General features: G+C 50.9%; 1 protein-coding gene across 18 annotated transcripts; it reads right to left on the bottom strand.

The window, feature by feature from the left end:
- Window positions 1-2,695: 2,695 nt before the first annotated feature.
- C12H1orf159 (chromosome 12 C1orf159 homolog) lies at window positions 2,696-27,799 on the bottom strand. Of its 18 annotated transcripts, none has more exons than XM_060396156.1 (11): window positions 27,772-27,799; window positions 12,183-13,953; window positions 11,702-11,808; window positions 11,521-11,609; window positions 9,924-9,999; window positions 7,717-7,803; window positions 7,339-7,404; window positions 5,754-5,888; window positions 5,091-5,116; window positions 4,956-4,986; window positions 2,696-3,870 (listed from the first exon to the last, which is right to left on the bottom strand). In XM_060396156.1, exons 4-11 carry the CDS (start codon window positions 11,590-11,592, stop codon window positions 3,773-3,775), a joined length of 591 nt encoding a protein of 196 aa, XP_060252139.1. In that variant the 5' UTR covers window positions 11,593-11,609; window positions 11,702-11,808; window positions 12,183-13,953; window positions 27,772-27,799; the 3' UTR covers window positions 2,696-3,772. The 18 variants fall into 18 exon arrangements, 17 of the variants coding, with proteins under 17 accessions (XP_060252139.1, XP_060252142.1, XP_060252140.1 ...); XM_060396159.1 differs by having other exon boundaries at window positions 13,005-13,953; XM_060396157.1 differs by lacking the exon at window positions 27,772-27,799 and having other exon boundaries at window positions 12,183-12,420; window positions 13,005-27,146.

Genomic DNA, 27,799 nt, shown 5'->3' with positions numbered 1-27,799 from the left:
CCACGGGTATCGTGACTCAGGGTCTGATGCTCCTCCAGGAAGTGTCCTGGTCCTCTGAGCACGCCTCCCCAAGGGCTCCTGGGAATATCCGAGCTCTGAGATCACTCCGAGCTCCTCAGTGGACAGTCAGTGCCCGAGGCAAGGGGACAGGAATGCCCGAGGGGTGTGCCATTGGGGTGGGGCCAGGTCTCACCACACAGGACCGTGGCGCTCAGGGCGCCCCTGGCCCCACACACCTGCTCACTCTCATCATGATGAGGGAAGAATATCTGCATCTTGTGAGCGTGTGGGCTTCATGTGAGCAGGTGAGCTGCTTACCAGCTTACTCCGGCTGGCTGTGTGTGCACCTGTGTATGCACCTGTGTGTACGCACATGTGAGGGGAGCCTGGCTGCCAGCAGGTGACCATGAAGCTGGGGCTTACTTGCCAGACTGGGCAGAGAGCAAGGCCTGCAGTGACCATCCCTGTCCAATCATGGCTCTCAGATGGTAGGGGTCCCCAAGACCTCAGGACACCTGGGAGTCTTAGGCTGGAGGCAGAAGCTACTTTTGGCCAAATGAGCAGGGGAGAGGCCTGCCCCACAAGGCCCACTCTGGCCGTGGCTCCCCACACCCAGTACTTGTGTGAAGACTGGCTTCAAGACTCTGAGGGCTTGCAGGGGGCACAGAGAACAGCCAGTTTGGGGAAAGGTCTCAACATGGGTGTAAACTCTGGCATGCTCCACAGGCCAGAGCCTGGGAGGCAGAGGCTGGGCTGCAGCAGGGGCTCTAGGGGGTGCACTTGGGCTCAGCCTCCACCCCACCCTCTGCACTCTGGCTCCTGACAGGCTCAGAGTTGCCCTCTGGCCACAAGCTGACTCTTCCGGTCCTGTCCCTCCCACACCCAGCAGTGAGCCAAGTTCCCAGTCGGCCTGGCCTTGGGGGTTGGCTCTTTCTGGGGCCCAGTGCCCAGGCCCCACCAGGGCCTCTGTTCTCATGCCCCATCCTCAGGCCCCGCTCATTCTGCTCTGTGCTCCCACCTCCCAACTCTACAGACGGTACTGCCTCTTGCTGATCTCTGACGGCTCTGGGTGCTTCTTTGGCACCGAGTGAACAGATGAATGAATGGACGAGCTGCAGCTGTGACCCCAGGGCCATGCCCACTGCCCAGCCCCACACCAAGCTCGCCTCCTAGGACATGGGGCTCCTTGTGGTGGTTGACATGGTGGAGCACTAGGAGGGGACAGGTGCCCCACCTGCCTGCTTTGGCCAGAAAAGACCCCCCAAATTGGCCTTATCTTGGCATTTTACATGGAGGCATGGAGTCCAGGTGAGGAACAGGTGACAGAGGAGGGGACTGTGCAGGGTCCCCACACAGACACCCTGTCCCTGCCAGCTGCCCCACCCCCACCTGCTTTCTGGCCTGGATACCCATCAGTCACGTGCCCAAGAGTCCAGGAATGCCCCCCCAACTATTTGGGAGGCCTGAGACAGTCACACCCAGGCCCAGGGTGTCCAGCGGTAGAGGGGAAGTCAGCGTGGCTGAGGGCCCAAGAGGCCAGGCTACAAGAGGCCTGGAAGGTCAGGGGCAGCATCTCAAGTGTGGGGGCAGAGGGCTGCAGGGTCAAATTCAGAGTTGAGTGTTGCTGCCAGGGGTGGCAGAGAAGGCAATGGCAACCCACTCCAGTACTCTTGCCTGGAAAATCCCATGGGCGGAGGAGCCTGGTAGGCTGCAGTCCATGGGGTCACTAAGAGTCAGATACGACTGAGCGACTTCACTTTCACTTTTCACTTTCATGCATTGAAGGAAATGGCAACCCACTCCAGTGTTCTTGCCTGGAGAATCCCAGGGACAGGGGCGCCTGGTGGGCTGCCATCTCTGGGGTCACACAGAGTCGGACACGACTTAAGTGACAGCAGCAGCAGCAGCCAGGGGTGGAGCAAAGCTGAGGCTGGGGGCTACAGGGCCAGGAACATTAGAGAAGAGGCGGCTCTGAGGTTCCCAGGGGAAGCCAAGGATCATCTTGCATCCACAGGAACTCCATGGGAACCCCACAGCCCTCCAAGGCTGTCGGCTGCGGAGGCAGGTGGTTCCGGGCCACTGTCCCCAGAAGAGGGTGGAGCCTCCCCCAAGCCCTGGTACGCTGATGCACTCCCACATGCTCAGGCCCAGGGCCACACAGACACCCCCCGGGGGGTGCCCAATGGCTGCAAACCTCAGACCAGATGGTCCAGGCTCTCTGCCCTGCCCCCGCTCTGTCCTGACGACCGGCTAGGATGCCTGGGATGAAGCCACCAGTTGGCAAACATCCCTGTGCTCACCAGCCCCTCCAAGGGTCACCCACTCATCCTCGCCTCCCAAACGTGACAGCTGATGCTGGCCTCCACTCTGTGCCCATGTGTAACTTCCTCCTGGGGCTGTAAGCCAGGCACCACGGGTGCCCCATGGTTGTCGTGTCTGCACAGGCACGGTCTCTTCACAGAAAAACCTCCCAAAGAGGCACCCACACGCTTCCCTATCTCCGTCCTGACAACTGGGGGCCACTGCGATCTCCTACTCACATGAGGCCACTTGGGACAAGCCCCCTTCGCCCATGGCTAACATCCGCAGGGCTGGGGGCTGCCTGCAGGATGGGGTCTGGGTCCTCGTCAGGGGCTCCCCATCTCCCGTGAGAGGCTTCCTCCTTGCTGAGGAATAGGGAACCCTGGGGCAGTAAGAAAGGCCTGAGTGGTTTATTGACGCTAATTTCAGGTGGCTGCCGCTCATGGACACCAGCCAGTCATCCATTCATGTCCTGGTGACCAAGCTCACGTCCAGAAACTGCAAAGGCTCCAGTGGGAATCACGGTGCAGAAGTTGGGAGGCTGGCCACACAGGCCCTGCCTCGGGCGGCACGGACTCAGACCAGATCCTGAAGGAGGAGACAGCAGTCCCAATAGAGATTCTGGGGAGGCCAGGCCACACTCCACCCGCATGCAGCGGGTGCCCCAACACTCCTGTCTCCATGGGAACCTTGGCTGGTGCCTCAGGGTGGGGGCAGCCAGACAGGACTGCCAGCCAGTGAGGTCCTTGGGAGGCTGGCGTGATGAGCTAGTCCAGGCTTCCAGGCAGCAGTCACAGGTAAATGTGGCCCTGGGTGGACACGTCCCTGGGGAACCTTGACCTCCAGCAGTTTCAGGCCAGTTTCCATCCCCAGGTAGATGAGGACCTGTAGCGCCTGGGGCCCAGGCAGGGCTCAGATGAGGGCAGCATGCCTCTTGGACTTCTGTACAAAATGCGTTTCTGCTTAAACACAGACAGGAGTCAGCAGGAAGCCAAGCAGCTCAGTCCTGCAGCTCCTGGGACTGGGCAGCAATGCAGCACAGCCTGTGGTGCCTGAGCGGTCCCCAGGCCTGTACCACCTCCATGTGGACGCAGCTGGAACCTCAAAGGCCTGGGCCTTACTGCTCTCAGAGAGGATGCAAGGAATCTGCTCACCATGGACTCCAGGGCAGAGGAGCATCTGGAGTCCTGCAGGCTGTCTCTCCCGTGGGGCCCAGACCCCATGTGCCTGGCTCCCCACCTGGGCTCAAGGGCAGAGGCTGGAGTGATGCCCCGGGTTGGTCATACTGAGTGCCATGTGCGGTGAGGAAGGCCTGCCGGTGGGCGGCTCCCCCTGCATATGTGGCTGGAATCAGACGAGCCAAGCCAGGGCCATGTCTGAGCCCATCCCGAGGCCTCGCTGGGCAGCGCCCAGCCTTTGTGCATGGGGGCCCCTCTTCTGCAGTATGTGGAGTTGCGGGTGGACCCCGGGGTCAGACGTTGCTCACTCGGGCCTCCACAGAGGAGACAGTGGTGGGGCCTACATCTCTGTCCAAGGGCCGCTCACGCCGGACGTAGCGCGGCTTCCTCACTGAAATAGAGTCAGAGACAAGTGGGGTCAGAGCAGGGCCTGACGTGGCAGGAGGGCAGCGGGCTTCCCTGGGGCTCATGGGAGTGGGGGTGGGCAGCCACAGGGGAATGGGAGAGGAAGCCCACTGAGCTCCAACTCCTGGAAACCTGGAGCCCCTTGGCCAGGGCAAGGGTCTGGCTCTCCTGAAACACAAAGGTACAGGTCATGATATGCTATAGGGTAGACGGTGGCCCCCTGCAGTGTACCCATCCTAAGGCCCAGAAGCTGGGAATATGACCTCACTTGGAGAAATGGTCTTGGCAGATGTGATTATCTGATGGGCCCTAAATCCAGCGACCACTGTCCTCATGATAGGGAGGCAGAGAGCGGGAAACCCAGAGGGGAGAAGCCAGTGGAAGGTGGGCAGTGGCCAGAGGGCCACGAGCCCAGGGACACCTGCAATCCCAGAGGCCAGAAGAGGCAGGAGGGATCCACCCCCGGGGCTCTGGAAGGAACGGCTCTGCCCACACCTGGACTTCTGACTTCTGGCCTCCAGGACTGTGAGAGAAGACACTTCTGTCCTCTCAAGCCCCGATTTGCAGACTTTGTTATGGCCATCACAGGAGACAACGCAGGCACCTGTGCTTGGACACGACGCCGCTCAGGAGAAATGAGGTGTGTGTTTCACCAGACAGAGCAGATCTAGCCTTGACAGAGTAGCTTCTCTGTCCCCCAAAGGAGGACGTCCCCACCTGTCCCCACTCCAGATCTCTGCATGGTGGCAGGAACAGTCTGGGAAGGAAGAGGCTGACGCCTGCTCTGTGGCTTGTGGCTGCGACCTCTCTACTCATGGCATCAACCGTGACACAACTGACACAGTCAAACTAAAGTGCCCGTCACTCTGGAGGGGCCATGGGAGAGCTGGTGAGAGCCACCAGCTCCTGGCTCGGGCAGAGCTGGGTCCTGGAGAAAGGCAGAGGGTGGCAGAGGTGACTCTGGATCCATGTTGGGAATCCTTGACACATTGAGCATCTGAGGAATAAAAGGGAAATTCTCACCAGAGACAAGGCACCCAATAGGATGTGGGGTAGGAGGAGCTGACGTACCTGAGGACTGAGGTGGGGGAATCATCACGGCCTTGAAAAGAGGAAAAGGCACAGTAAAAACTGTGGGCAGGACGACCACCAGCCCAGACGGACATGTACAGACACAGGGCCTCCGCCTGCCCACTGGGTACTTACGGCTTCGCCAGGCTGCAGGGCGGGAGCTGCAGGGAGAGCACAGGTGTCACCTGGAGGCCACAGAGCTGCCTCAGCCTGGGGTGGGGGGTGGCGCGTAGCCTAAGGGAGCCTCAGCTTTGGGAGCCCTCAGCCTGTGGGGGTCCCTCAGCCTGGGGGGGCATAGCCTGGGGGAGCCTCAGCTTAGGAAGGGTCCCCTCAGCCTAAACAGGTATTGAGGGGTCATCAGCCTGGACAGGGGTCCTCTCAGCCTAGGCAGGTGTCCGTGTATCCCTCCGCTTGGGGATCCACAAGCCTGCAGAGGGTCCCCGGATCCAGGCTCACTCCAGTCCCCACTCCTGTGCCTGTGGGTGCCCTCAGCCTGCCCCTGAACTTGGGATGGTGCCCCCTCATCGCCTTGAATCAAGCCGCCCCCTCCCCTCCCCAGCATCCTGCCATGGAGCAGACAAGCCAGTCTGCAGAGTGTCTGCCACTGTCACCCTTCACACTGAGACCCCATGACATCCACACAGAGCATTCCCAGGGCGTGCCCCCCCATCCTGACACAAGAGCCATGTGACAACCCAGTCCCCTCCAGGCTGCCTGAGATGGAGCTTTGCCCCCAGACACCAGCATCTTGGCCCTGCCCCATGCTGTTCCCCTGGGACCCCTGGCAGGAGGGGGTACCTCTGTTTCTTCCATAGAAGACCTTGGGCAGCTTGCTGGCTCGCTTGAGGTAGAAGAATGCAGCCACAGAGAGGATGAGGCCCGAGCTGATGAGAAATGTCCCCAGGAAGAGGGAGGCGGCCACCTGAGGGCCCCCTGCAAGCAAGGTGAGGGCTGGTCGTGTGCACACCTGGGTTCCCGCAGGGCTGAGGGTCCTGCATGCAGAGGTGTGGGCCTCCCCTGCACTCAGCTGACTCCCCAGGTGTCAGCTGGGGAGTTCTGAGGGGGTGGGCTGTCGAGAGGTCCAGTGTCCCCAGCCCAAGCTCCCCATCTCCTCCTCATCACTTGGCACCGACTCAGGGCCCCACAGCTCTGGCACAAGGATGTACCCTGGCTCGCCTCACTGCAGCCTGTTGGCTGTCACCTGGGTGGCTTTCCCAGCACCAGGACACCAGCCATCTCCACCTCCACAGGATCAGGACAGCCAGCACACTGATGCCGAGCAGGGGGACTCTGTGTTCAGAAGCCTGTGGCAAGCGCCCTTCTGACCCTGCCATGTAGACAGGAGGCCAGCTACAGCCACACTGGAGCCTCAGGAGGGACGACTTCCAGCTAAACTGGCCTAGATTTGCCACAAAGGAAAGGGGCTCAACACTGGACTGCATGGGCCTTACCTACCACCCTCTGCTGCAGGGCCCAGCCCCATATCACAAGAGGTGGGCGCTGTCTGTGCCCAACTGCCCTAACACTGTTGTTCAGCCCACAGCAGCACAAGGCTACTTGCTTCCGGTTCTGAGACTCACAGGGAAGGCCTGAACCATTGGTCCAGGTCATGTCCTCTGCTGAAGGACCAGGGTCTGGACGATCATAACCCCCATCATGACCCCAACACCTCAGAAGAGGAGGTGGCCTCACTTATCCTCTTGAATCAACCTCAGGCCCAGGGCAAGTCCTGCTCCCTGACTGCAGTGGCCTCGGGTGGCCTGAGTACCACACCCCCGTGGCCTGGCCACTCTGTGGCTCCGCAGGTGTGTCAGGTACAATGGGACGCCTGGCAGCAGGAGTCGGCTGGGGCCCAGAGTGCCCAGGTGGCTCCTGTGTCTGCCCTGAGGACCAGGTGGCATGGTGGGCCCTTCTCTCTGCCTACAGTGTCTGTAGTCTCCTCAGAGACCTATGTCCTAGAGGAGCCCCCAGGGACAGGGCTGGGGTTTCTCAGGATGTCCTCCCATCATGGAGAACCATACGTCTTGGGCTCCCAGGGACTGAGGGGCTTGGGCGGGGTGGTGGCTATGAGCAAGGCAAAAGGTTAAGACATGCGGCCTGTTCAGAGGCATGCGGGGGCCCATGCCAAGTGACCCCAGCCACACCCACCCTTTTGAATCAACCCCAGACCCTGACTTCAAAGCTGATAAAGCCTCCAGACCATGGGCTCTGCTCTGTGAGCAGAGCGGGATCCTGTGCAGAGCTCTTGGCTGGGGTGGAATCTGCCCTTGACTGTAGACATGGCCCTGCCGAGGCCAGCATGGGTGACTGGGTCTGCGCTGGAAACGGCTCTGATGGTGCCCTGCATCTCCCCAGAACTGGTGTGGTGAGCTGAGAAACTTACCGACATTCTGCCGCCCAGGCATCCCTGTGCTCTTGTTCACAGGGAACTGTGCACCTCGGCCGGCAACTGTGGGGGAGCACAGCGGTCAGTGCTGCTGGAGGACCCCCAGGGAGCCAGAGATGCAGCCCAAATGCAACTGTGGCCCGGAAATGGGAAAGGGAGGTGGCTGTGGAGGCAGAGCAGCCCCTGCCCCACAGCTGCTCTGAGGGACATAAGGACTCAGGGAGGGGACTCCTGGGGTACCCATGGGGGGACAGTGGCCCAGGATGGGGGACAACAACCTGGATCCCCACCCTTTCCTCCAGAACTTGGAGGTGTGGGCCCCTGGTGAGAAGCAGGCCGGAGGATGGGGTGGGGAGGAGGGGCGGAAGGACATACGGCCTCTGCACTCGGAGCTGTTGTGGGTTCCATTCCTGCACTGGATGCAGCTGACGCTCCCATCCTCGGCCGGGCGCCCGTAGCAGCCTGTGCCAGGGAACAGAGGATGCAGGTCGAAGCACAGCCATGCCAGCTGGCTGCCTTCAGGGAGTGCTATGCTTTGCATTTGTAAAACTACGTTTATTCCAGAACACTAGTTCACCCATTCTGGAAGTTTGGATGGACTTCAGAAAAAGAAGCCCCTCCACAGGAACCACAGCTTGCCTTTTCTTGCCTGGGGATCCCCACGGGCCCCTTACTGGACGTCTCGGAAACGGCTTCTACAAGAATGGAATCTACAAGTATTAGGAATAAGCCTTCATTTCTTGTAAGAACTGGGCTTCTCTTCTGAAGCAGGTGGACTCTTTTTCCTTCACTTGCCATTTCTTGGGAAGGGCAGACCTCAGGGAGGCATCTCAAGGAGGCCTAGGAATGTGGGGTCCTGGGCACAGACCTGTCACCAAGGCAGCAATACTCTCGAGGGCTCCCTTGGCCAGCCCTAAGGTAACTGGGCTCCTTGGCAAAACTACCAGGGTGGCTGACCACGAGGAGGCCCTGGGCTGTGTGTGCAGGGCAGGACTAGTGACCAGACTTAAGGAACAAAGGTTGGCTTTATGGAGCATTATAGCACCTGGAAAAGGGCCCAGGGCCTGGCTCACTGGCTCTCCGCCTTTCCCAGTGAGTAAGGAAGGTCACCGCCCAGAAAGGCCAGGAACCTTGGCACATGGGGACTCAGGAAGGGGGAATTCACCCCAACCTAAAGATACTAAGGTGAGGTCTGGAGGTGAGTCCTTGGCTAGGCTTCCTGGATTCGAGAGGCCTTCAGAAGTCCCACCTGAGAGTCTCTGTGAAGAGGCCAGCAAAGTAGACTTCAGAAGAGCCTATGTGTCAATCGCTGCTTTGGCTAAACTTCTTAATCAGGCCCAATTTAAAGAGGATAGACTTATTTTAAAGACAGTTTGTGTCACTGTGATTTCCTCTGGTGGAAAGGGGTAGCTGTAGAGAGAAGTGATCTTTCAGTAGCAGACTGGTCTGGCTGATGGACAGCAGACTCCAGTCCTGCTCTTCGACCTTGAGGTCCAGCCCCCATAAACTGGCCTGGATCCTGAAATCCCCGGTTCCCCGAGTCTGGCTCTGACTCTCCAAACTAACGTTTCTGCCTCTCGCCCACCTGCTGACTTGGAATCACCAAGAACCAAAACTGCCTTTTCCCAAAGCCCTGCAAACGGATGTGACCTTCACCTAGTTGGCAGTCAACTCAACAGGTCATGGCAACCTGCTGCCATGCGGGCCTTCTGGAAAGTTCCAGAGAAAATCGGGCTGTATCAAGGATTACCATGCTGCCCCCACCTGCTGCCCACGTGCAGAGGCCTCACTGCGGATGGAGCCCACCCGCAACTCTCTTTCTGACGTGGTCTATGGGATGGCCTGTCCCAGGGCTGATGGTCAGCACAGCGTGGGAGCCAGTGATTGCCTGGTTCCATCTGCTTTCTTTCCCTTTTGCTGACCTCCTGTCGCACAACTTCTAACCCAAATCTCTCCATGGCTACCAACTTGGCTTTCAGTTTGTGACACTATCTGAAGGTAAAGGTTCAAGTGGGGACTGAAGGAAACCAGAATATGTCACCACTTCAGGACAGAGACTGTTTTGAGGTGAGGCAATGAAAAACAGCAGGTGCCAGAAGGGTGCTCTGACCTTCCTTTTCTTTCCAGAAGTAGGAAACAAACCCCATGAGAGCTGCCCCTTTCCCCCAACCACGAGGAGACAGGACTCAGGGGCCTTGTCACCATCCCCCTCGATCCCCTTCAGCTGCCCGTGTCTCAGTCCCTTGCCCACAATCACCTCCTCATTCAATTTGATGTGTTAGCACTGAGGTTCTGCCACTTGTTTGGGGCTTCATTTCCTCCTGAGTCAAAATGTGTGTAAAACTTCACACATTTGTGTACTTTGCTGCTCCTATCTTACGTCAGCTTGTCTCAACCCAGCTGAAACTCGCTGCGGGGAACAGGCAGTCTTGCCTGCCCCTCCCTCCCAGGACGAGGCCACTGTGTCCTCCTGGGGTTCTGCCCCAACTCTCAAGATGAGGCCCCATCAACCCTGCTGCCTCTGCCCACACCCCAGCCCCTCCTTCCCCAGGCCGTCTAGGCTGGTTCACACCAAAGCTCACCTGGGCCACACAGGCTAGTGCCTGGGCAGGTGGCATTGATGTCTCCCGCATCCACACAGCACTCAGGCTGCTGACCCTAGAGGGGAGACAGTGATGAGCTTCTGTGGCCAGGTGGCATGTGTGGGCCAGGCCCAGGGTGGTATCCACAGGGGCTCCCAGAGAGCTCACCCCTACACCCAGGGCCCAGCCTCCTGTAGTCAGCATCTGGGGACTGCACCTGCTGACCTAGAGCGAGGTCAGGACACACGATCATACCGCACAGACTCTTCCTGGGACAGTACTTGCTGTCTGGCAAGCGTTTGGAGATTGAATCAACAACTGAGGTGTCTGGTTGGGACCTGCTGGGGCACTCTCCCCAGCACCCAGACTCCCAACAGCAGGAAGGAGACTCCCTCGGGCTGACCCAGAGAGCCTGTCGGGGGGCGCTGGAGCAGCCTAGTGGGCAGGGATGGACCTCTCCTCCGCTGCCCGCTGCCCTCCCTCGAGCCCTCCATGTCACCCTCCCTTAGGGCCTCCAAGCCACTCTTTCTCAGGGATCTCTGGGATCGGGGGCAGAGCTGCTACCTCTCGCCTTGTGAGCTACAGGCAGGCACAGGGCAGGCATTTCAAACATGAAGTTATTAGTCGACACTTGCAGCTGGTGGCTTTGAAAATCAAAAAACGAATCTGCTAAGAAAGCAAGCACATGTGTTTCTGGACTGTGGTGACTCAGGAAGATAAACCCAGGCTTCCGTGGCCTCCCTGGTGAGAGGCCTGGGTGGCTCTCATGACGTGTCTGCCCCTTGCTCCCGACCAAACAGCTCACAGTCCTGGACACCTCAGTGATGCTCCTGCAATTCTACAGACACCCCCTGGGGGGGTTCCAGCTTGGCCCCCACAGAGGAAAAGTTTGCCCCAGGCAGCACTTCGGGGCAAACACGCTGGCCAGGCCCACATGCAGGAGTGGGTGGTGCGGGTGCTTCATTCACAGACCAGATGGTTAGAGGTGCCTCGAGAGGGTGTTCCAGGCAGCTCTGCTCCGTGTTTACCCAGGTTTCCCAAGACCCGGCCCAGGACTGGCAAGGAGCGCCAAAGGGTGGCCAAGAAATGGAGGGTGCCATGGGGGCCAGGCCAAGCCTGAGAAGGGAGGCTCAGCTATCCTGTCCCACCCAACCCAGCTGAGGCAGAGCAGCTGGAAGGCCCACCATCCTGGAGACGGGCAGCCGGGTGTGTGTAGACGTGGCCAGGCACCTCCAGGAACCACCACTCAGCACACCTGTCACTGACTTGGTAGTTGTCAACTGGCCAAGTTGAGCCTGGAGCGGGCATCTCTGTCCATCCCACTAGCTCTGGCCAGTGCCAGTGGGCAGCTGTGTGGAGACCCCATTTCAGTTCCAAGAAGAGGTCCAGCTGGGCAGCGGGAAAGGAGGGTCTAGCAGGCAGAGAGGAGCAGGGGCCATGGGTAGGCCCATGTGTCAGCTGCCCACCCAGAGTCACAAGCCCCAACCCTATAGGGTGTACAGTCAGTGTCTCTGGGGCTGGGACAAGGGTGGCGCCCACAGGTGGAAGGGCAAGACCCTCTGGTGAAGGGCCCACTGTCCACATGACAGGTGCTTACCGCAGTTCCTGAGGCTCTGCTAGCAACTTCCACCAGGAGGCCAGCCAGGAAGACGGCACGCCGGAGTGCCATGTCCCGGAGTGCAGGCTCTGTGAGAGAGAGGGGTGCTGTGTGGCCACAGGTGCCACCTGCCAGTGCAGGGCATGGTTGAGGGAGGTGGGGTGGGGCAGAGGACACTTACCTGGCCCTCTTGGACGTGGGCTGCAGACATTCAGGCCCTTGCCACCCTTGATCAGCAGTCAGGGGGTAGGTTGCTGGCTCCAGAGTGTCACAACCCTGGAGCCCAGCCTGCAAATCCAGGTGGACAGGTGAGGCCCTGCTGCTGGTCAAGCACAACCAAACACGTCTGGGCCTTGGCCTTGGGGCTCAGGGTGCAATCAGACTTCCCTTCAGGAGCCCCTAGGGCTCAGCCCGCCCGAATCAGGATCCGACAGACTCACTCCCTCCCACTGGCTTTCCACCGCCCATGCACTGGGTCTTCCCAGAAGGGAGGCTGAACCTGAGTGGAGGGGTCAGGGGAGGAGGCCATTCTACCCGCCACTTCATCCTGTCCTCGTAAGACTCGAATTCAATTTCCAGCATTTTCACCCAGAGATAGAACTGCCAGGCGGTGGGTGTGCCTCTGAAGGGCCAGGCCGGTCAGAGGAACATGAGCTGCCCACCTGCCGTCATCACAGAAGGGTGTGTGAGCAACCTCCAGCTGGGTAACGGCACAGGGAGTCCAGGGCAAGAGCTTCTGATGGGCAGTGGGTCCAGAGAGCAAACAGACGAAACAGGATCACCGGCCTCAAGTAAACTTCCTAACATGGAAACCACTCGAAACGAGACAGCCCAGGTGATTTAGTGCTCATGCTGCCACATCTCTAGAGTAACCAGGGGAACACACTAGCCTGCATGACCCTGGAAGTAAACGTTAGTTGGATTTTTAATCAATTTCTGCAAGGTGGGAACCACAATTATAATCTGTCCCAAACACACAAAAGTCACTTCTAAAAAGACTTCTCTCTTAATAAAAACAGCTGTAGGAGGAAGCTGTGCATGAGGAAGACGAGCTCAGGTTCAAGGGAGGGTGTGTCCCAAAGAGCGCACTTGGGCCTGGGGGATGACGAGCGGCTCCGTCCACTGGCCCAGGGCCCAGGGGTCCCAGGCTGGGGTCTGTCCTGTTGCTTGCTCTGTGCTGGGTTCAGTCCAGGCTGATGGAGCAGATGGCGCTCCCCCAGTCTGGAGTCAAGTACCCTCATTAAAAACACCAGCTCTTCCTTGGGGCAGCAGCCCCTTTCTGGGATGTGAAGTCCCCTCGGTGGCAACTACTGGTGTCACACGCTGCCAACTTTGATTCAGGAATCAGCTCAGCCGACACCTCCATCTGCTTAACAGACACCACTGATAGTGTGCACACCACACTGTCCCTCCTCAGACCCCACCACTACATGTGGACTGTGTCTCTTGGAATTTTAGGGGAAAAGACCACACCATCCACGCACCTTGGGTTGGGCTCCTGCCCATCAGCATGGCCGCGGGGATCTTTGAATTCCTCTGTACTTTGCCCTCTTGTGACTCAGTGGCATCCACTGTAGGACGCTTCCCCTGCCCACTGCCTGCCAATTGCCACATGGCTATTTCCACATTTTGGCTAACACTGCCGGAGACATTCTTGGGCCTGTTCCTGCATGGTCACTTGCCTTCTTTCTTGGGTCAACATCTGGAAGCACTGGGTCAAGGTAACTCTGGGAAGCTAATGCCCAGCTGTTCTCCGGCCATGGCTCCACATGCAGCCCCTGCAGCTCTGAGCGCCTCACCTGCTCTGGCCACACCAGGTCGTGATCACACACTGGCAGGTGGGCGGTGGTTCTCTGTTCCCATCTGTGTTTCTGTAACTAGATATGGTCAGCACCTCTGTCCTGCTTGTGGGCCGCTCACACACCTTACATCTCTTGTGATGAGTCTGTTCACTTCTCTGGGCCACCGTGTTCGGCTGAGTTATCTTTCTATTATTATGTGCTAGCTCTTCACATGTCCTTTGCCGGGTATGTGTACTGCAGACATTTCTCCCATTCTGTGACTTGTCTTTTCATTTTCTTATGGGTCTCTTTAGAAGAACAAATGTTTCATTTTCATAAAATTAACTGCGGGTTTTTTCTCTAATGGTTCTTGCTTTTTTCCATCCTAAGGACTTTTTCAGATTTCTTAGCATCTTCTATATAAATAATCATGTCCTATGCAAATAAATGCAGCTTTTACTTCTTTACTTTTCCTGGAAGCTTGTTTCAGGGCACAGCATTTGGTCTATGCTAGAGAACATGCACTAGAAGGAATCTGTGTTCTGCTTCTGATGGGTGTGGCTCTATAAACACCACTCAGGTCAAGATTCCAGGAGCACTGTTCAGACCCTCTATGTCTTCACTGATTTCTTTAGGTCTTTTGTTCTAACAACTGGTGAGAGAAAGATGTTAAAATTGCCTATGATTGTGGAATTGCTTATTATTCCCTTTATTGGGTACATTTGTAACTGATATGTTTTTCTGATGAAACCACCTCTTTATCACTAGAATTTTCCGGTTCTCTTTGGTAATACTCCTTATCTTGAACCTACTTTACCTGATATTAGTACAACCACTCCAGCCGTCTTGTGCTATTTGTATACATACACGTTTTGCATCCACTTATTTTCAGCTTGTGATTTTTATGTTTAAAGTGAATCTCTCATAGACAGCATGTCATAGGGTCTTGCTTATTACCCATTTTATCATTTCTTTTTTTTTTTTTTTTAGAGTATAAGAAATCTTGCTTTATTCATCTGCTTCCCTACCATCTGGCAAAATATTTACATGCATATGAAATGGACATGCCCAGATTACTGAATGTACAGGTTATACTTAATTCTACCCTTTACTCTTCCACTCAGGAAATCACGTGCATGCAAACTTGGTCCGGTCCAACTCTGTGACCCCATGGACTACAGCCCACCAGGCTCCTCAGGCAAGAATACTGGATTTCTAACTTGTAACTGGAGAGTTTAGTCCATTAATATTTAATGTAAATATCACTGTGGTTAGACTCAGGTCTACCATTTTATTATTTGTTTTCTACTTGTTCCTTTGTCTTAATACCTAAAAGATTATTTTTTTAAGAACAGTTTTGGGCTCATCGCTAAACTAAGCAGGAAGTAAGAGAGTTTCATACATCTGCTGCCCCCACATAAGCAGAGCCTCTTCCACTATTAACATCCTGCCCCAGGGAAGTACTCTGATGAACCTACATGGGCACATCACTCTTGCCTCAAGTCCATGTTTAGAACAGGGTCACTTTTGATGCTGGGCTTTGGCAAGTGTATAATGACACTATGGCTGGGTTTAAGGCTACTGTTTTGTTTTCTGCTCATCTCTCCAGTGTTTTACTTCCCTCTTTTCTGCATTCTTTCATATTATTTGGATTTTTTTTAAGTTCCCTTTCAATTTATCTTCTTTAGTTATGGTTCTCTGCATAATTTCATGGTTGTTGCTCTGACCCCATTTCACAGCCTGCTTAGAACACTGCAGCACGACACGCCAAGGCAGAACCTGCAGGTCCGTGGACCCCTCACCCGTGGCTTCATATGATGGCCATCATGCGTATTTCACCTGCATGCATTACAAACTCAAGACACGTTCTGGTTTTTTTCTTTAAATACATATTGCACGTTTTTTTGTTTTTTTTTTTGGGTGGGGGGGAGTCATGCGGCATGCAGGATCTTAGTTATCCGATCTGGCATTGAGCTAGTGCTCCCTACATACGCAGTGTGGAATCTTAATCACTGGACTGCCAGGGAAGTCCCTAAATACATACTTTAAAGAAGACGTTCCCCCAGATATTTACTCTTTTTGATGCTCATCACTCGCATAAAGATCTGAGTTTCACTCTCATATCATTTACCTTCAGCCAGGAAAAACTTCCTTTAGCATTTCTGACAATATACAGATGATGGCAACAAATTCTATCAGCTTCCCTTTTTCTGAAAATATCTGTATTTAGCACATGCGGCTGGGAGGCTGACTATCTTTCCTCCAGCACTCCACTGGCCTTATGTGATAAGTTCCCAGTGTTTGTAGCACTGTGTGTGTGTAATCTGTTGTTTTTCTCTGGCTGCTTTCAAGATTTTTAAAGTGAAGCTTAAAGTGTTCAGTAACTTAAAAATGATGTGCCCAGGTGCCGGTGGTAGTCATATTCACCCAGTTTGAGACTCCCTGAGCTTCTTTAATCGGGAGAGTCTGTTCGTCAAGCACTTCTCCTGCCCCACCGTGCCTCTTGCCTCCCCTCTGGGCTCCACAGTCACTGTGCATTTCACACTTGTCACTGCCCTCTGAGTCCCTAAGGCTCCTCTTGCTTTCCCCCATCTGACTACTTCTTGTCCTTTCCAGTCTATTATGCCCATTCAGTGAATGTTTTATTTCAAGTGTTATATTTTTCAATTCTAAATTTCCATTTGGCTGGTTTTAAAAAACATCTTCTATCCCTCTGCTGAGATTTCCTATGTTTTTGTTCACTAGGAGTGTCTTTTCCTTTACGTCACTGAACACAGTTACTCCGTTGGCTTTGAAGTGCTTTCTGATCACCCAACACCTGAGTCATTACATGATGACAGTCTGTTGACTGTATTTTCCCTTGAGGATGGTTCACAGCACCCCAGCTCTTTGTATGTGGAGTAACTTTGGATTGCAAAGACTCTGCAATCTGTTATGTTGCAGAGACTCTGAATTCAATTATATTCCTCTGGAGAGAGGAATGGTTTATGATTTGGTGGTAGTGGTTTAGTCGCTAAGTCGTGTCTGACTCTTACGACCCCATGGACTGTAGCCTGCCAGGCTCCTCTGTTCATGGGATTCTCCAGGCAAGAATACTGGAGCGGGTTGCCATTTCCTTCTCCAGGGGATCTTCCTAACCCAGGAATCAAGCCTGGGTCTACTGCAGTGCAGGCTGATTCTTTACAGAGCTACAAGGGAAGCAAGGGAAGAGAGTTTATGGTTATGATTTAGTAGGTAATTAATTTCATTAGATTCAAAAAGGAAACCGTCACCATCAATGTTGCGATAAGCAGTGGCCTCACTCTTGGTTGAGGTGGCTTCCCACCTGCCCTGTGTGTGCCTGGTTCAGGGCTTAGCCAGAAATCGGAGCAGAATTTATTTGCGGAATTCCTTTTTCTGGGAATTCTCTTACTCTGAAGCAGCTGCATCTGCCCAGTTCCTCCCCCTGTCTAACAAGTAAGAGTGCGGTCTTTCCACCAGAGTTCTAACCACCCCACACCACCGCTGCGACTGCACTGCCCTCAAAGTTAGGACGTACAAACAGGAAACACACTCTGGGCCTGCCACTTCCTCTAAGTTTAAGCTGCCCTCAGAGCCTGCCTGCCGTGTCCCTTCTCAGGTGTCCTCAGGCAGCTGCTCCCCATAGCTTGTTCTTGGTTGATAACTGCCACCTGAGGGAGAGTCGCTTTGTTGGAGCTAATTCTTCTACCCTGGGAACAACTAACTGCACTGCATGGTTTTTTAATTCAAAAACCCAACGGTGGGCACAGAGGCTGTTTCCGACATGCTGCCCCTGGTCAGCAGCAGGGCTCATGGAGAGAACTGCTGGGCCACGATGGTCTTGTCTCCACTGGGCAGGAGTCAGCCCCAGGGAAACAAACAGGGGATGGATGCCCAAACACTATTCTCGTTTAAGAGCGTGACTCCAGTTGCAAAAAGATTAATTTAAAATAGTAAGTTACACTGAACGTTACTTTAGTAGCCCCTTTCATCTCTAAAACATTCCCCGAAGGATGATCAAATTAATCATCTGAGGTTTATTCTCCTATGATATGTATTTTCACAACTTAGAGATTTGTCGCAGTCTCTTTTTGCTGCAGATCCTGGATCTCCAAGGGATGTGTGTAACCACAGCAAGAACAGCAACCATACAGTACCTGCTGTGTGCCAACCACCACTCTGAGTTCTTCACTCATATCGACCCATTCGACCTTCCAACAATGCGTACAATAGACTCCTTTTAAAGAGTGGAAAATGGGCTTGCACAAGACCACATGGCGAATACATGGCAGGGTGAGGACCAGCCAGGCCTGGTGCCAGAGCATCTATCTACCCACCACACTGACTTGGGGTCCAAAGGTTTCTCCTGAAGCCAGTGGGCACTGCTTGTTTTACAACATTCAACTAATACATTCAGCATGTGCAGTTCTACAGAAATTCTCCCTTTTTAATTTTGGCTGCACAGAGAGACTTGTAGAATTTTAATTCCCTGACCAGGGATCGATCCCAGGCCCTCGGCAGGGGGAGCACAGTCTTAGCCACTGGACTCAGAAATTCTCAATGTAGTAAACAAAGGCATCTGAGACTTTAAAAATTAAATATAATACACCTCTATTTTTAAAGAATATTAGCTAAAGATAAAAATTGTGTTGTAGGATCTTCTAGCACAAGTAAAACATGCCTCCAAGAGTACAAGAAGTAGAAGGTGGTCACTGGGACCCTCTGTATACAGATCTCACATTGTTTGTGAAGTATAGGATTAATTTTTAAGGTAAACCATGACAAAATAAATGTCTACAGGAACCCCTAAAAAAGTAACATAAAAGGGCAGAACTAAAAAGTCAATAAAGATCAAACAAAATTTTTAAAAATCTGGATTCCAGGAAAGGAGGAATAGAGAAACAGATGGAAAAACGGAAATCAAACATGAAGGTGGTAGACTTAAACCCAAACATTTTAATAATTGTACTAACTGTAAATGGACTAAATACCCCATCAAAAAGTAGAGATTGACACTACTAACCCCTAGGGAAATGCAGCAAATATACTACTACACAACCATGAGGACGGCTGCTATCAAAAAAACCCAGAAAAAACGAATGTGGAGAAATTTCCACCACCTTTTCTGTTGCTGGGGGAAATGTTAAGTGGTGCAGCTGCTGTAGAAAAGGGCAGGGCAGTTTCTCAAATAAAACACAGAATTACCATATGATCCAGCAATTACACTTGTGATTATACACTCAAAAAAAATAAAAAACAGGGTCTTACACTGGTGTCCACAGCAGCATTATTCACAATAGCCACACATACACAAAAAGGGTAGAAACAACCTAGATATCCATCAATGAATGAATAAACAAAATGTGGGCCATCCATACAATGGAATATTATTCAGCCTTATACAGAAGGAAATTCTGATACATGCTGTAACATGGGTGACATAATAAAAAGTGAAATAAGCCAGTCACAAGAGGACAAATAATGTATGATTCCACTTATATGAGGTCACCAGGGTCATCAAATCCATAGAGACAAAAAGTAGGAGGGTGGGTGCCAGGGGCTGGGCAAGAGGGATGGGAGTTAGTGTTCAATGGGGATAGAGTTTCAATTTGGGAAGATGGAAAGTTCTAGAGGCAGATGGTGGTAAGTGTTGTACAATATCATAAAAATTCTTAACGTTATAGGCCACAGACTTTAAAATGGTAAATTTCATATTATGTATATTTTACTGCAATAAAATATCTACAAAAAATGAAAATACATAATATATATAAAGTGCCTCACAAATGATAGTTATTAAAGTTATTTTTTAAATAGAGATTGTCAGATTGAATAAAAAAGCAAGACCAAATGATATGTGCTTTATAAGAAACAAGTTTGACTCTTGTATAGATATATATAAATAATATGCATAATATACATATTCTAGAAAACTTATGAATTTTTGCCTAACTAAAAATAATTATGACAGTTTCATTCCACTTAACTTAGTATGAATAGACTGCTAGGTTTCTAATTTTAAAAATAGATATGTGACAAGCAACAAAGGTTTGCTGTACAGCATGAGGAATTATTGTCAATATCTTGTAATAACCTACAATAGAAAATATAAAAAATAATATGTTTATGTATAACTGAATCACACAAAAAAAGAATTCTACATTTTGAAATTTAGTAATGTTTATCTTTTTGCCAGTTTTTCTAAATGTCCTATGGACATCTAATAACGTATGATATACAAAATTTTAAATATTTTATGTAGGATATAAGATTAATATAAATTAAAGTAAGTAGAAATCTATATTTAAATTATTAATGACATCATTCAAGATGCTCCTATTCTTTTTTCTGCACTTGATAAAAGATTCTCAGAGAAATGTTAATATGTCTCACTATGATTATATTTTTTTCCCTTATATTTCTTCTGATTTTTGCTTTATGTATCTTTGTTCCTTTGTTGTTACATGTCAAATGGTTTTATGATGTCTATCTTCTTTGTGAACTGTACTTTTTATCATTAAAACTATTCATCTTTGTTTCATTTAAAAATAAATAAAATTTAAAAAGAAGCAAATATTTAAAAAAAAGAAACAAGCTTGAAACATAAAGACACAGAATATTGAAAGCACAAGATGGAAAAGATAGTCTATACAATTACTGAGCATAAAACACTCATGCCGATATACGGATACCAGACAAAGCAGACTTCAAGAAGATAACTGTCTTAGAGAAGAGAGGGACCTTTCACAACAATAACACAGGAAATTCATCAAGAAGATAAATGAATCTTCTTGTACTGATTTGTACGCACTCAATAAAACCTTCCAAATACATGAAGCTGACAGAACTAAAAGGAAAAAGATCCACAACTGTGATCGGAAACTTTAATATCCCTCTTTCAATAACTGATTGGATGAGTAGACAGAGAAAAAGAGAAAAAGGATATATCAACTGATTCAACTTAACTCACAAGTATAGAATATGACACTCAACAAAAGTATAATACACATTCTTAAGCGGAAACAAAATATTCACTAACAGACCATATGCTAGACCATAAGACAAGTGTCAACAAACTCAAAGGGTAAAAATCATACAGAATATATTTTCTAAGTGTAATGATAAATCAATAACTAAAGATACTCAGAAAATCTCCAAATATTTGTAAATGAAACAATAGACTTCTAAATCACTCATGGATCAAACACAAGAAAATTTCAAGTATTTTTAACAAAAAGATAAAGTGCAATCTATCAGATTTTGTGTAGGGAACTAAGCAGTGCTTAGAAAGAAATTTGTGGGTTTTAATGTCTGTATAAGAAAAGACAAATGTAAAATCATCGATCTATGCTTCCATCTAAGACAGAAAAAGACGACTGAATTAAACCATATAAGGCAGATGAAGGGAAATAACAAGAGTAGAAATGAATGAAACGAAAAATGAACAAAAGTTAGAGAAAATAAGCCAAGTCAAAAGTTGGTTCTTTGAAAAGATTAATGAAATTGATAAACCTCTAGCAAGAATAATAAAAAAATCAATGTGAATTATCTACATAGAAATTAAAAAGCAGACAGGCATCACTACAAATACTACAAACCTGATGGGACCATCAGTCAATCTTATAAACAATTTAAAGCCAATATATTCAACAACTTAGAGGAAATGAGCAAATTTATTTAAATACACAAATTAACAAAAATAAGACAGATGAAGAAGAAAATCTGAACAATCCCTTATATACATTAAAGAAATTGGGAGCTTTTCTGGTGGTCCAGTGGTTAAGAACTCACCTTGCAATGCAAGGAACACCGGTCCAATCTCTGTCTGGGAAGAGCCCACATGCCGCGGAGCAATTGAGCCCGTGCACCGCAACTACTGGGCCTGCACGCCTAGAGCCCATGCTCTCCAACAGGAGAAGCCACCACACCGAGAAGCCCTTGCTCTGCAGCGACACAGCAGCCACCGCTTGCCACAACTAGAGAAAGCCCATGAGCAGCAACAAAGACTGAGCACAGCCAAAAATAAATAAATATGTTTTTTAAAAAAAGAAACTGAATTAATAACATTAAAACTTCCCACAAAAAAAGCAATGAACCCAGATGGCTTCAATGGTGAAGTCTATCAAGTAATTAAGGAAGAATTAATGCCTATACAACACAAAGCCCTTCAGAAAGCAGAGGGGAAGGCATCTGTTCCAACTCGGTTATAAGCCCAGCAAGCAGGACTCAGACCCAGACCAGCAAAACCAGACAGAAAAAAGACAAAAACATCACAAGGGGAAAAAAAGCAGACTAACATCCCTCATGAACACAGATCCCCAAACTCTTAACAAAACATTAGCAAACTGCATGCCTGCATTCAACAAATAATGAAAGGTGACAAAACACGACCAAACAAGTTTCTTCCAGGAACATAAGATTGACTTTACATCAAAACCAGCAATCAACCACTTTAACAGAATAAAGGGGTTCTACTAAATATAACCATTTTAGCAGATGCAAAACAAGCATTTGACAAAATTTCAGGCCCATTCATAGTAACACTCAATAAACTGAAAACAGAAGGAGATACCCTCAGCATGAAGAAAGACATCCCCAAACAACCCACAGCTCAAGACAGGCTGACGGAGACGAGGCCGAGGACACTCAGCCTCTGCAGGTCTTGTCAACACTGCCCGTGGCTCAAGCCAGAGCAGTAACGACAGAAAACAAAGCAGAAGCCACAAGGATTAGAAACAGGAGTGATCCTGCCTCTGTGCTCACAGCATGATTGTTCATATGGGAAATCCTAGGAAATTTTAAAAACCTGCTATGATTTGTAGGTGAATTCAGCAATGTTCCAAGAATATAAAGTGAAAATGCAAAATCAATTGTTATTTCTATACACTGGCAACAAGTGACTGGAAAATGAAACTTAATAAATATTAATATCATTCACAATAGCATCCAAAAACAATCTATTGGTGGGAATAAATTTAATTTAAAAATGTGTAAGAGCTGTACACAGAAAACTACAAAATACTGCTGAGAGAAGTTCAAGATCCAAGTAATGGAAAGATATACTATAATGGTGTATACACATATATACATATATAGGCGCACACACACACACATATATATGTGTGATATCTCCATTAATCCATGTAAATGAACTGGAAGACTCAATATTATTAAGATTAATTCTCCCCAAATTGATCCAATATTTTATATAATCCCAAGCAAAATTACAGCAGGCTTTTTCTGAGGAACTGTCACAAGACAGTGTGGACTGATGAACAGAGATTAGTGTAACAGAAACTGACCCTCACAAAAACAATCAAATGATTTGTGACAAGGTGCCAAAGCAATTCAATGGGGAAAGGAAAATTTTTTCAACAAATGATGCTGGACAGCTGGTTACTCACATGGAATAAAAAGTGAACCTAGGACTTCCTTGGTGGTCCTGTAGTTAAAAATCCGCCTGCCAGTGCTGAAGACACAGGTTCAATCTCTGGTCCCATTATCACACTATGGAGCGTGCACTCTAGAGCCCACAAGCCACTACTGAAGCTTGCAGCCCCTAGAGCCTGTGCTCCGCCACTGCAATGAGAAGCTCGCGCATCCTGCTTGCCACAACTAGGAAAGCCTGCCTCCAAACGAAAACCTACCGCAGCCAAAAAAGGTGAAACTAGGCTCACAGCATACGAAAAATTAATTAGAGACGGCTCACAGACCACCTGATGTGAAGAGCCAACTCACTGGAAGAGACCCTGATGCTGGGAAAGACTGAAGGCAGGAGGAGAAGGGGACCACAGAGGATGAGATGGTTGGATGGCATCACCGACTCAATGAACATAGTTTGGGCAAGCTCTGGGAGATGGTGAAGGACAGGAAGGCCTGGTTTTTGGCCTTCAGTCCAAACTGGTTTTTGCAGTCACAAAGAGTTGGACACAACTCAGCAACTGAACAACACAGACCTAAACACAAAACTGAATCTATTAACTTTCTACAAGAAATTACAGGAAATTATCTTTGTGACTTTTGGTTGTGTGCGTGCATGCTCAGTCGCTTCAGCTGTGTCTGACTCTGTGTGACCCATATGGACTACAGCCTGCCAGGCTGCTCTGTCCATGGGATTCTCCAGGCAAGAATACTAGAGTGGGTTGCCATGCTCTCCTCCAGGGGATCTTCCTGACCCAGGGATCGCACCCACGTCTCTTCTGTCTACCTATATCGGCAGGCAGGTTCTTTACCATGAGCACCACCTAGGAAGCCCTTGATTTTTGGTTAGGCAAAGACTTTTAAATAGAACACCGAAAGCATGAACCAAAAAAGAAAAACTGATAAAATGAACTTCAACAATATTAAACACTTTTGCTCATTAAAATACACCGTTATGGTGGATATACACTCTATGCATTTGCCAAAACCCACAGATAGTTATATCATAGAGTATACTTTAATATACGCAAAAAAATCAACACCACCCACCAGGGATGTCAGGACGGAAAGCAGACTGTGGCCACCGAATCTAACTGCATCACAACGTATGACACTAACACACAGGAGGGGACAGGATGAGAGTGTTTGGAAAATACTCTTTGGAAATTGTTAAGACCAGTGATAAGAAGAAACAGAATATAAAACATTGTACTCAAGTTGATAATTTTGTTTCTCAAGGTGGGGAGGTGTATCGGTGAACAATTCTGAAACTGCTTTCTAAATACATTGGGGTGGGACAAATAAGAAAATGATGGCAATGGTGGTGAGAAGGTTACACATAAGCACTTTCGTTACAGATTACAGGTTACAGACACACAGGTGAACAGGTATATACTTACCTATCTGCTAAGAGGACTACAAGCAATGACCCCAGCAGCAATGCCCACACCCACTGCCTGGTTCCTGGTCTCTAAATCCCACTCTCCAGTGAAATGAACTAGCGCTCCCTGGAGAACTGTGGCAGGACACTACAAGAGGGAGAGAAGCCGGAGTGGCTGGCAGTGTGAGAAAGGGAAGTTCTTAAAAGTAGCAGCTAGGGGTTGATGACGTCCTGGTGGTCAAGGCTGGAACAGGTGAGCAGCCAGACAAACAGCACAGAGCTGGGTCCCCTCCAGAGTGCAGACACACACCCACAAGTCCGTCCTCCTCATGGAATTCCAGACCACACGGTGGGTCTTCCCTGAGCTTAGCTCCCACCCCCAGTAGGGTGGGCTGCCTCTCCCTGCATGGCTGCCAAAGAGACTGGAGAACAGGACAAGGAGCAACTCTCCTTGGCAGACACCACCTGAGCCAGGTGACCAGGCCAACACCCCCATGATGTCGTGCAAACGTCAGCTGCCCTGATGTGATGTGACAAGAGGGCCACCTCACTTCTGGGGTCCTCTTTCCAAAAATCCACAACCCCTATCCAACCAGAAGAAAACACAGCAGACAAACCCCAAATCAGGGACATGCTACAAACACCTGAGTCCTCCTCCTCATAGCTGTCATGGGATCCAGGGCAGAAAGAGGACCCTGGGGCAGCATGTGACCCAAAGCCTAGAAACAGTAACGGAGCGCTATCGTGTTTTAGCTTTCACAAATGTGCCTCAGTTTGCAACTTTTCTGTAAATCTAAAACTACTCCAAAAGATTTTAAGTTAATTTTAAAAAGACACAATAATGCGAATATGCAAGTTCAAACAATGGACAGTAATATCTATCTATCTGTATTAAACCCCAGTCTCCTGCAATATAGACAGATTCTTTATCGACTGAGCCAGGGCTTCCCCGGAGAAGGCAATGGCACCCCACTCCAGTACTCTTGCCTGGAAAATCCCATGGATGGAGGAGCCTGGCAGGCTACAGTCCATGAGATCATAAAGAGTTGGAGACATGGCTGAGCATATATATATACACACACACACACACCTGTCTCGGCTTGTATCCAGAGACCTAAAGGACCTGCTTAGATGCCTTGAGTGGGTGCAACAGGTCCAGCATCGATGTTCAAGCACATGCAAACGGAAGACACAAGCAAACACCTCTGCCCACCAGGCCCACACAGCAGTCTCATGCCCACAGAACAGACATGGAAGAATGTGCACAATTCTGTCACCCAAGGCAATGCCAGGAACCCACCCAAGTGCCCTCCAGGGACAGGTATCATGCTGAGGACAACCAAGGCCGCTCCACAGACCACAAGGTCTAACATGGCACCACAAAGGAATGTGGCAGAAGTCAGAACTGTGCCTGCTTCTGGGAGGTGGGTCTGGGAAGGCTTAGGAAGTCTCAGTCAGCCCAGGGCAGAGTAGACAAGGTGCTGCTCCTCACAGAACTGGGTCTGGGAGGCCCAAGATCTGGGTGCTGGCAGATCTGGGTCTGGTGAGGCCCTTTCTGGACTGCAGAAGGCTTCTTTCTCAAGATCCTCCAGGCCCTTCCTTGGTGTGCGAGCAACTGTGTTCCTCCTGTTGCTAGTGTATTGATCCCCTCGTGGGCCCCACCTTACCCTGAGCACCCCCAAGGGCCCAGCTGTAGACACCAACACATGGGGATCAGGGCTTCCACCCGCCGATCCAGAGGACACAACCCGAGGGAAGCTTTAGGGATGACAGAAGCGCCCTCTATCACCACGATGTGCCAGCTACACAGCTGTATACATTTGTCAAAATTGGTCAAACTGAATCTATGCACCTCACTTATGTGAATTATACTTAATCATAAACTAAATGATTGCAATTCATTTTCAATTTTGAAAATCTTAGCCAAAAAGCTAAGGAATTGGGTACAAAAACTTATTCAAGGTAATTAAAAATTTGGTGAGAATTTAAATTGTACCATGTTTTCTTTCACAACTCATTTTTCCTTAAAGGAATTGGTTTCAAGGAAGAAGTCACTGTGATTTCTGAACAAGTAACACAACCCACTCCAGTGTTCTTGCCTGGAGAATCCCAGGGAAGGGGAAGCCTGGTGGGCTGCCGTCTATGGGGTCGTACAGAGTCGGACACAACTGAAGCGACTTAGCAGCAGCAGCAACACTTCAGGTATCCAGGGGGGAATTATTCTGGCCCATCAATTTCCTGATGCTGGGAAAAGCTGAGGGCAAGAGAAGGGGGCAACAGAGGATGAGATGGTTGGATGGCATCACTGACTTAATGGAAACGTGTTTGAGCAAACTCAGGGAGACAGTGATGGACAGAGAAGTCTGGTGTGCTGCAGTTCATGGGATTACAAACAGTCGGCTATTACTGAGCTACGGAAAAACAACAACAATCAACTGGGGTTGGGTGCTGGCCAGAAAACCTCACGAACGCCTTTCCAACAGGAGGCCCTGCCCGGGAGATCACGGTGGGAATGCACGCTTCGCCAACCTTCCCCGCGGCTGTGGCTGGAGAACCGAGAGGGGCAGGGGGCCAACTGCTTCAAAGTTCACGTTGCTGATCTTTGCTTTTGCTTCTCCCACTGGATCTCCAGCTCCTCAGCGAGGCCACCGCTCATCAGCGTCTCAGCAAGTAAAGAGCGCCGAGGCGGAACTTGGCTCTCGGGACAGAATGAGAACACAGACTCCTCGCTCACATGCTGCCCGTTCCGAAAATCCCCCCGCGCTCATGGAGGATCATCAGCGCAGTTATCGATCTGACAGCTGTACAGAAAACACTCCAGGCTGCTCACATGCTCTGTGGCCTCAGCAGCGCCGAGACGGTGCTGCCGGAGGACCCCTGGAGACTCGCTGGAAGGGGTCCTTGGTCTTGGGGACGCAGAATTCTCAGTGATGCGGTGACCAGAGGGCGTTGTTCAGGTGAATTACCGGACAAATCACAGCTTACCTCGCGGAACTGGGCAATACAGGAGAGGCGGCAGCGCCCTCCGGGTGCCGGTGACCCTTGGAGGCGCGGCCGCTCCGCCTTTGGGAGGAGCGCCCGGGGCGGGGTGGGGCGCGCATGTGCCAGGAGAAACTTTCCGGAAAACCCAGGTTTTATTTCCTCCGAGGAGCTGGTGAGATCACTGTGGCGGTTCAGATTCCGGCTAACACAGACTGCTGTGGGGGTGCTGGGAGGAGCGGAGAAGGATGGGACCCAGCTCTACCCTCGCAGGCACGGGGACCCCGGAACAGGACAAAAGGGCCACCTGGGCGCTCGGGAACCTCCGAGGAGCGCGTTACCCCGAACGCTGCGCCTTGAAACGCAGTGAGACGCGCGTCCGAACCCCGGTATCAAATAAACGGAAACTAAGCGTCAATTAAATCGTCCTGATGACAACGCACACAGACCCTGCTGAGCCACAGTGGACAATCTAGGGCGATAAACCCACTCGCTGGCCCTTCCGCGCGGCTGAGGCGTCCGGAGCCGGTGACCGGGACGCGGAACGCGGAGGAGCAAAGCGGCCGGACCCCGCGCCACCGCCCCACCCCGCCACTGCAGCCTTGCCTGGGGGCCGCACCCTGAGGGCTGCCCCAGCCCCTGGCCCGCCCCCGCGCGCCCGCACCGCCCCCCCGCCGGCCCCTCACTCACCCCCGCGCCCTTCGAGTTCCTCTTTCGT

This window comes from Ovis aries, chromosome 12 (genome assembly GCF_016772045.2).
Source record: "Ovis aries strain OAR_USU_Benz2616 breed Rambouillet chromosome 12, ARS-UI_Ramb_v3.0, whole genome shotgun sequence".
NCBI lineage: Eukaryota > Metazoa > Chordata > Mammalia > Artiodactyla > Bovidae > Ovis > Ovis aries.
The sequence above is the reverse complement of the archived record's forward strand: the minus strand, read 5'-3'. Positions and strand labels throughout refer to the sequence as shown.

Bases quoted from the DNA above. Each gene is read 5' to 3' on its own strand.
- C12H1orf159 (XM_060396147.1), bottom strand. From the start codon at position 11,592: ATGGCACTCCGGCGTGCCGTCTTCCTGGCTGGCCTCCTGGTGGAAGTT. The intron at 10,000-11,520 runs GTAAGCACCTGT...TCTCCCCTCTAG, and splicing joins GCAGAGCCTCAGGAACTGCG to GGTCAGCAGCCTGAGTGCTG. The intron at 4,987-5,090 runs GTAAGTACCCAG...CCTCTTTTCAAG, and splicing joins CCCTGCAGCCTGGCGAAGCC to GCCGTGATGATTCCCCCACC.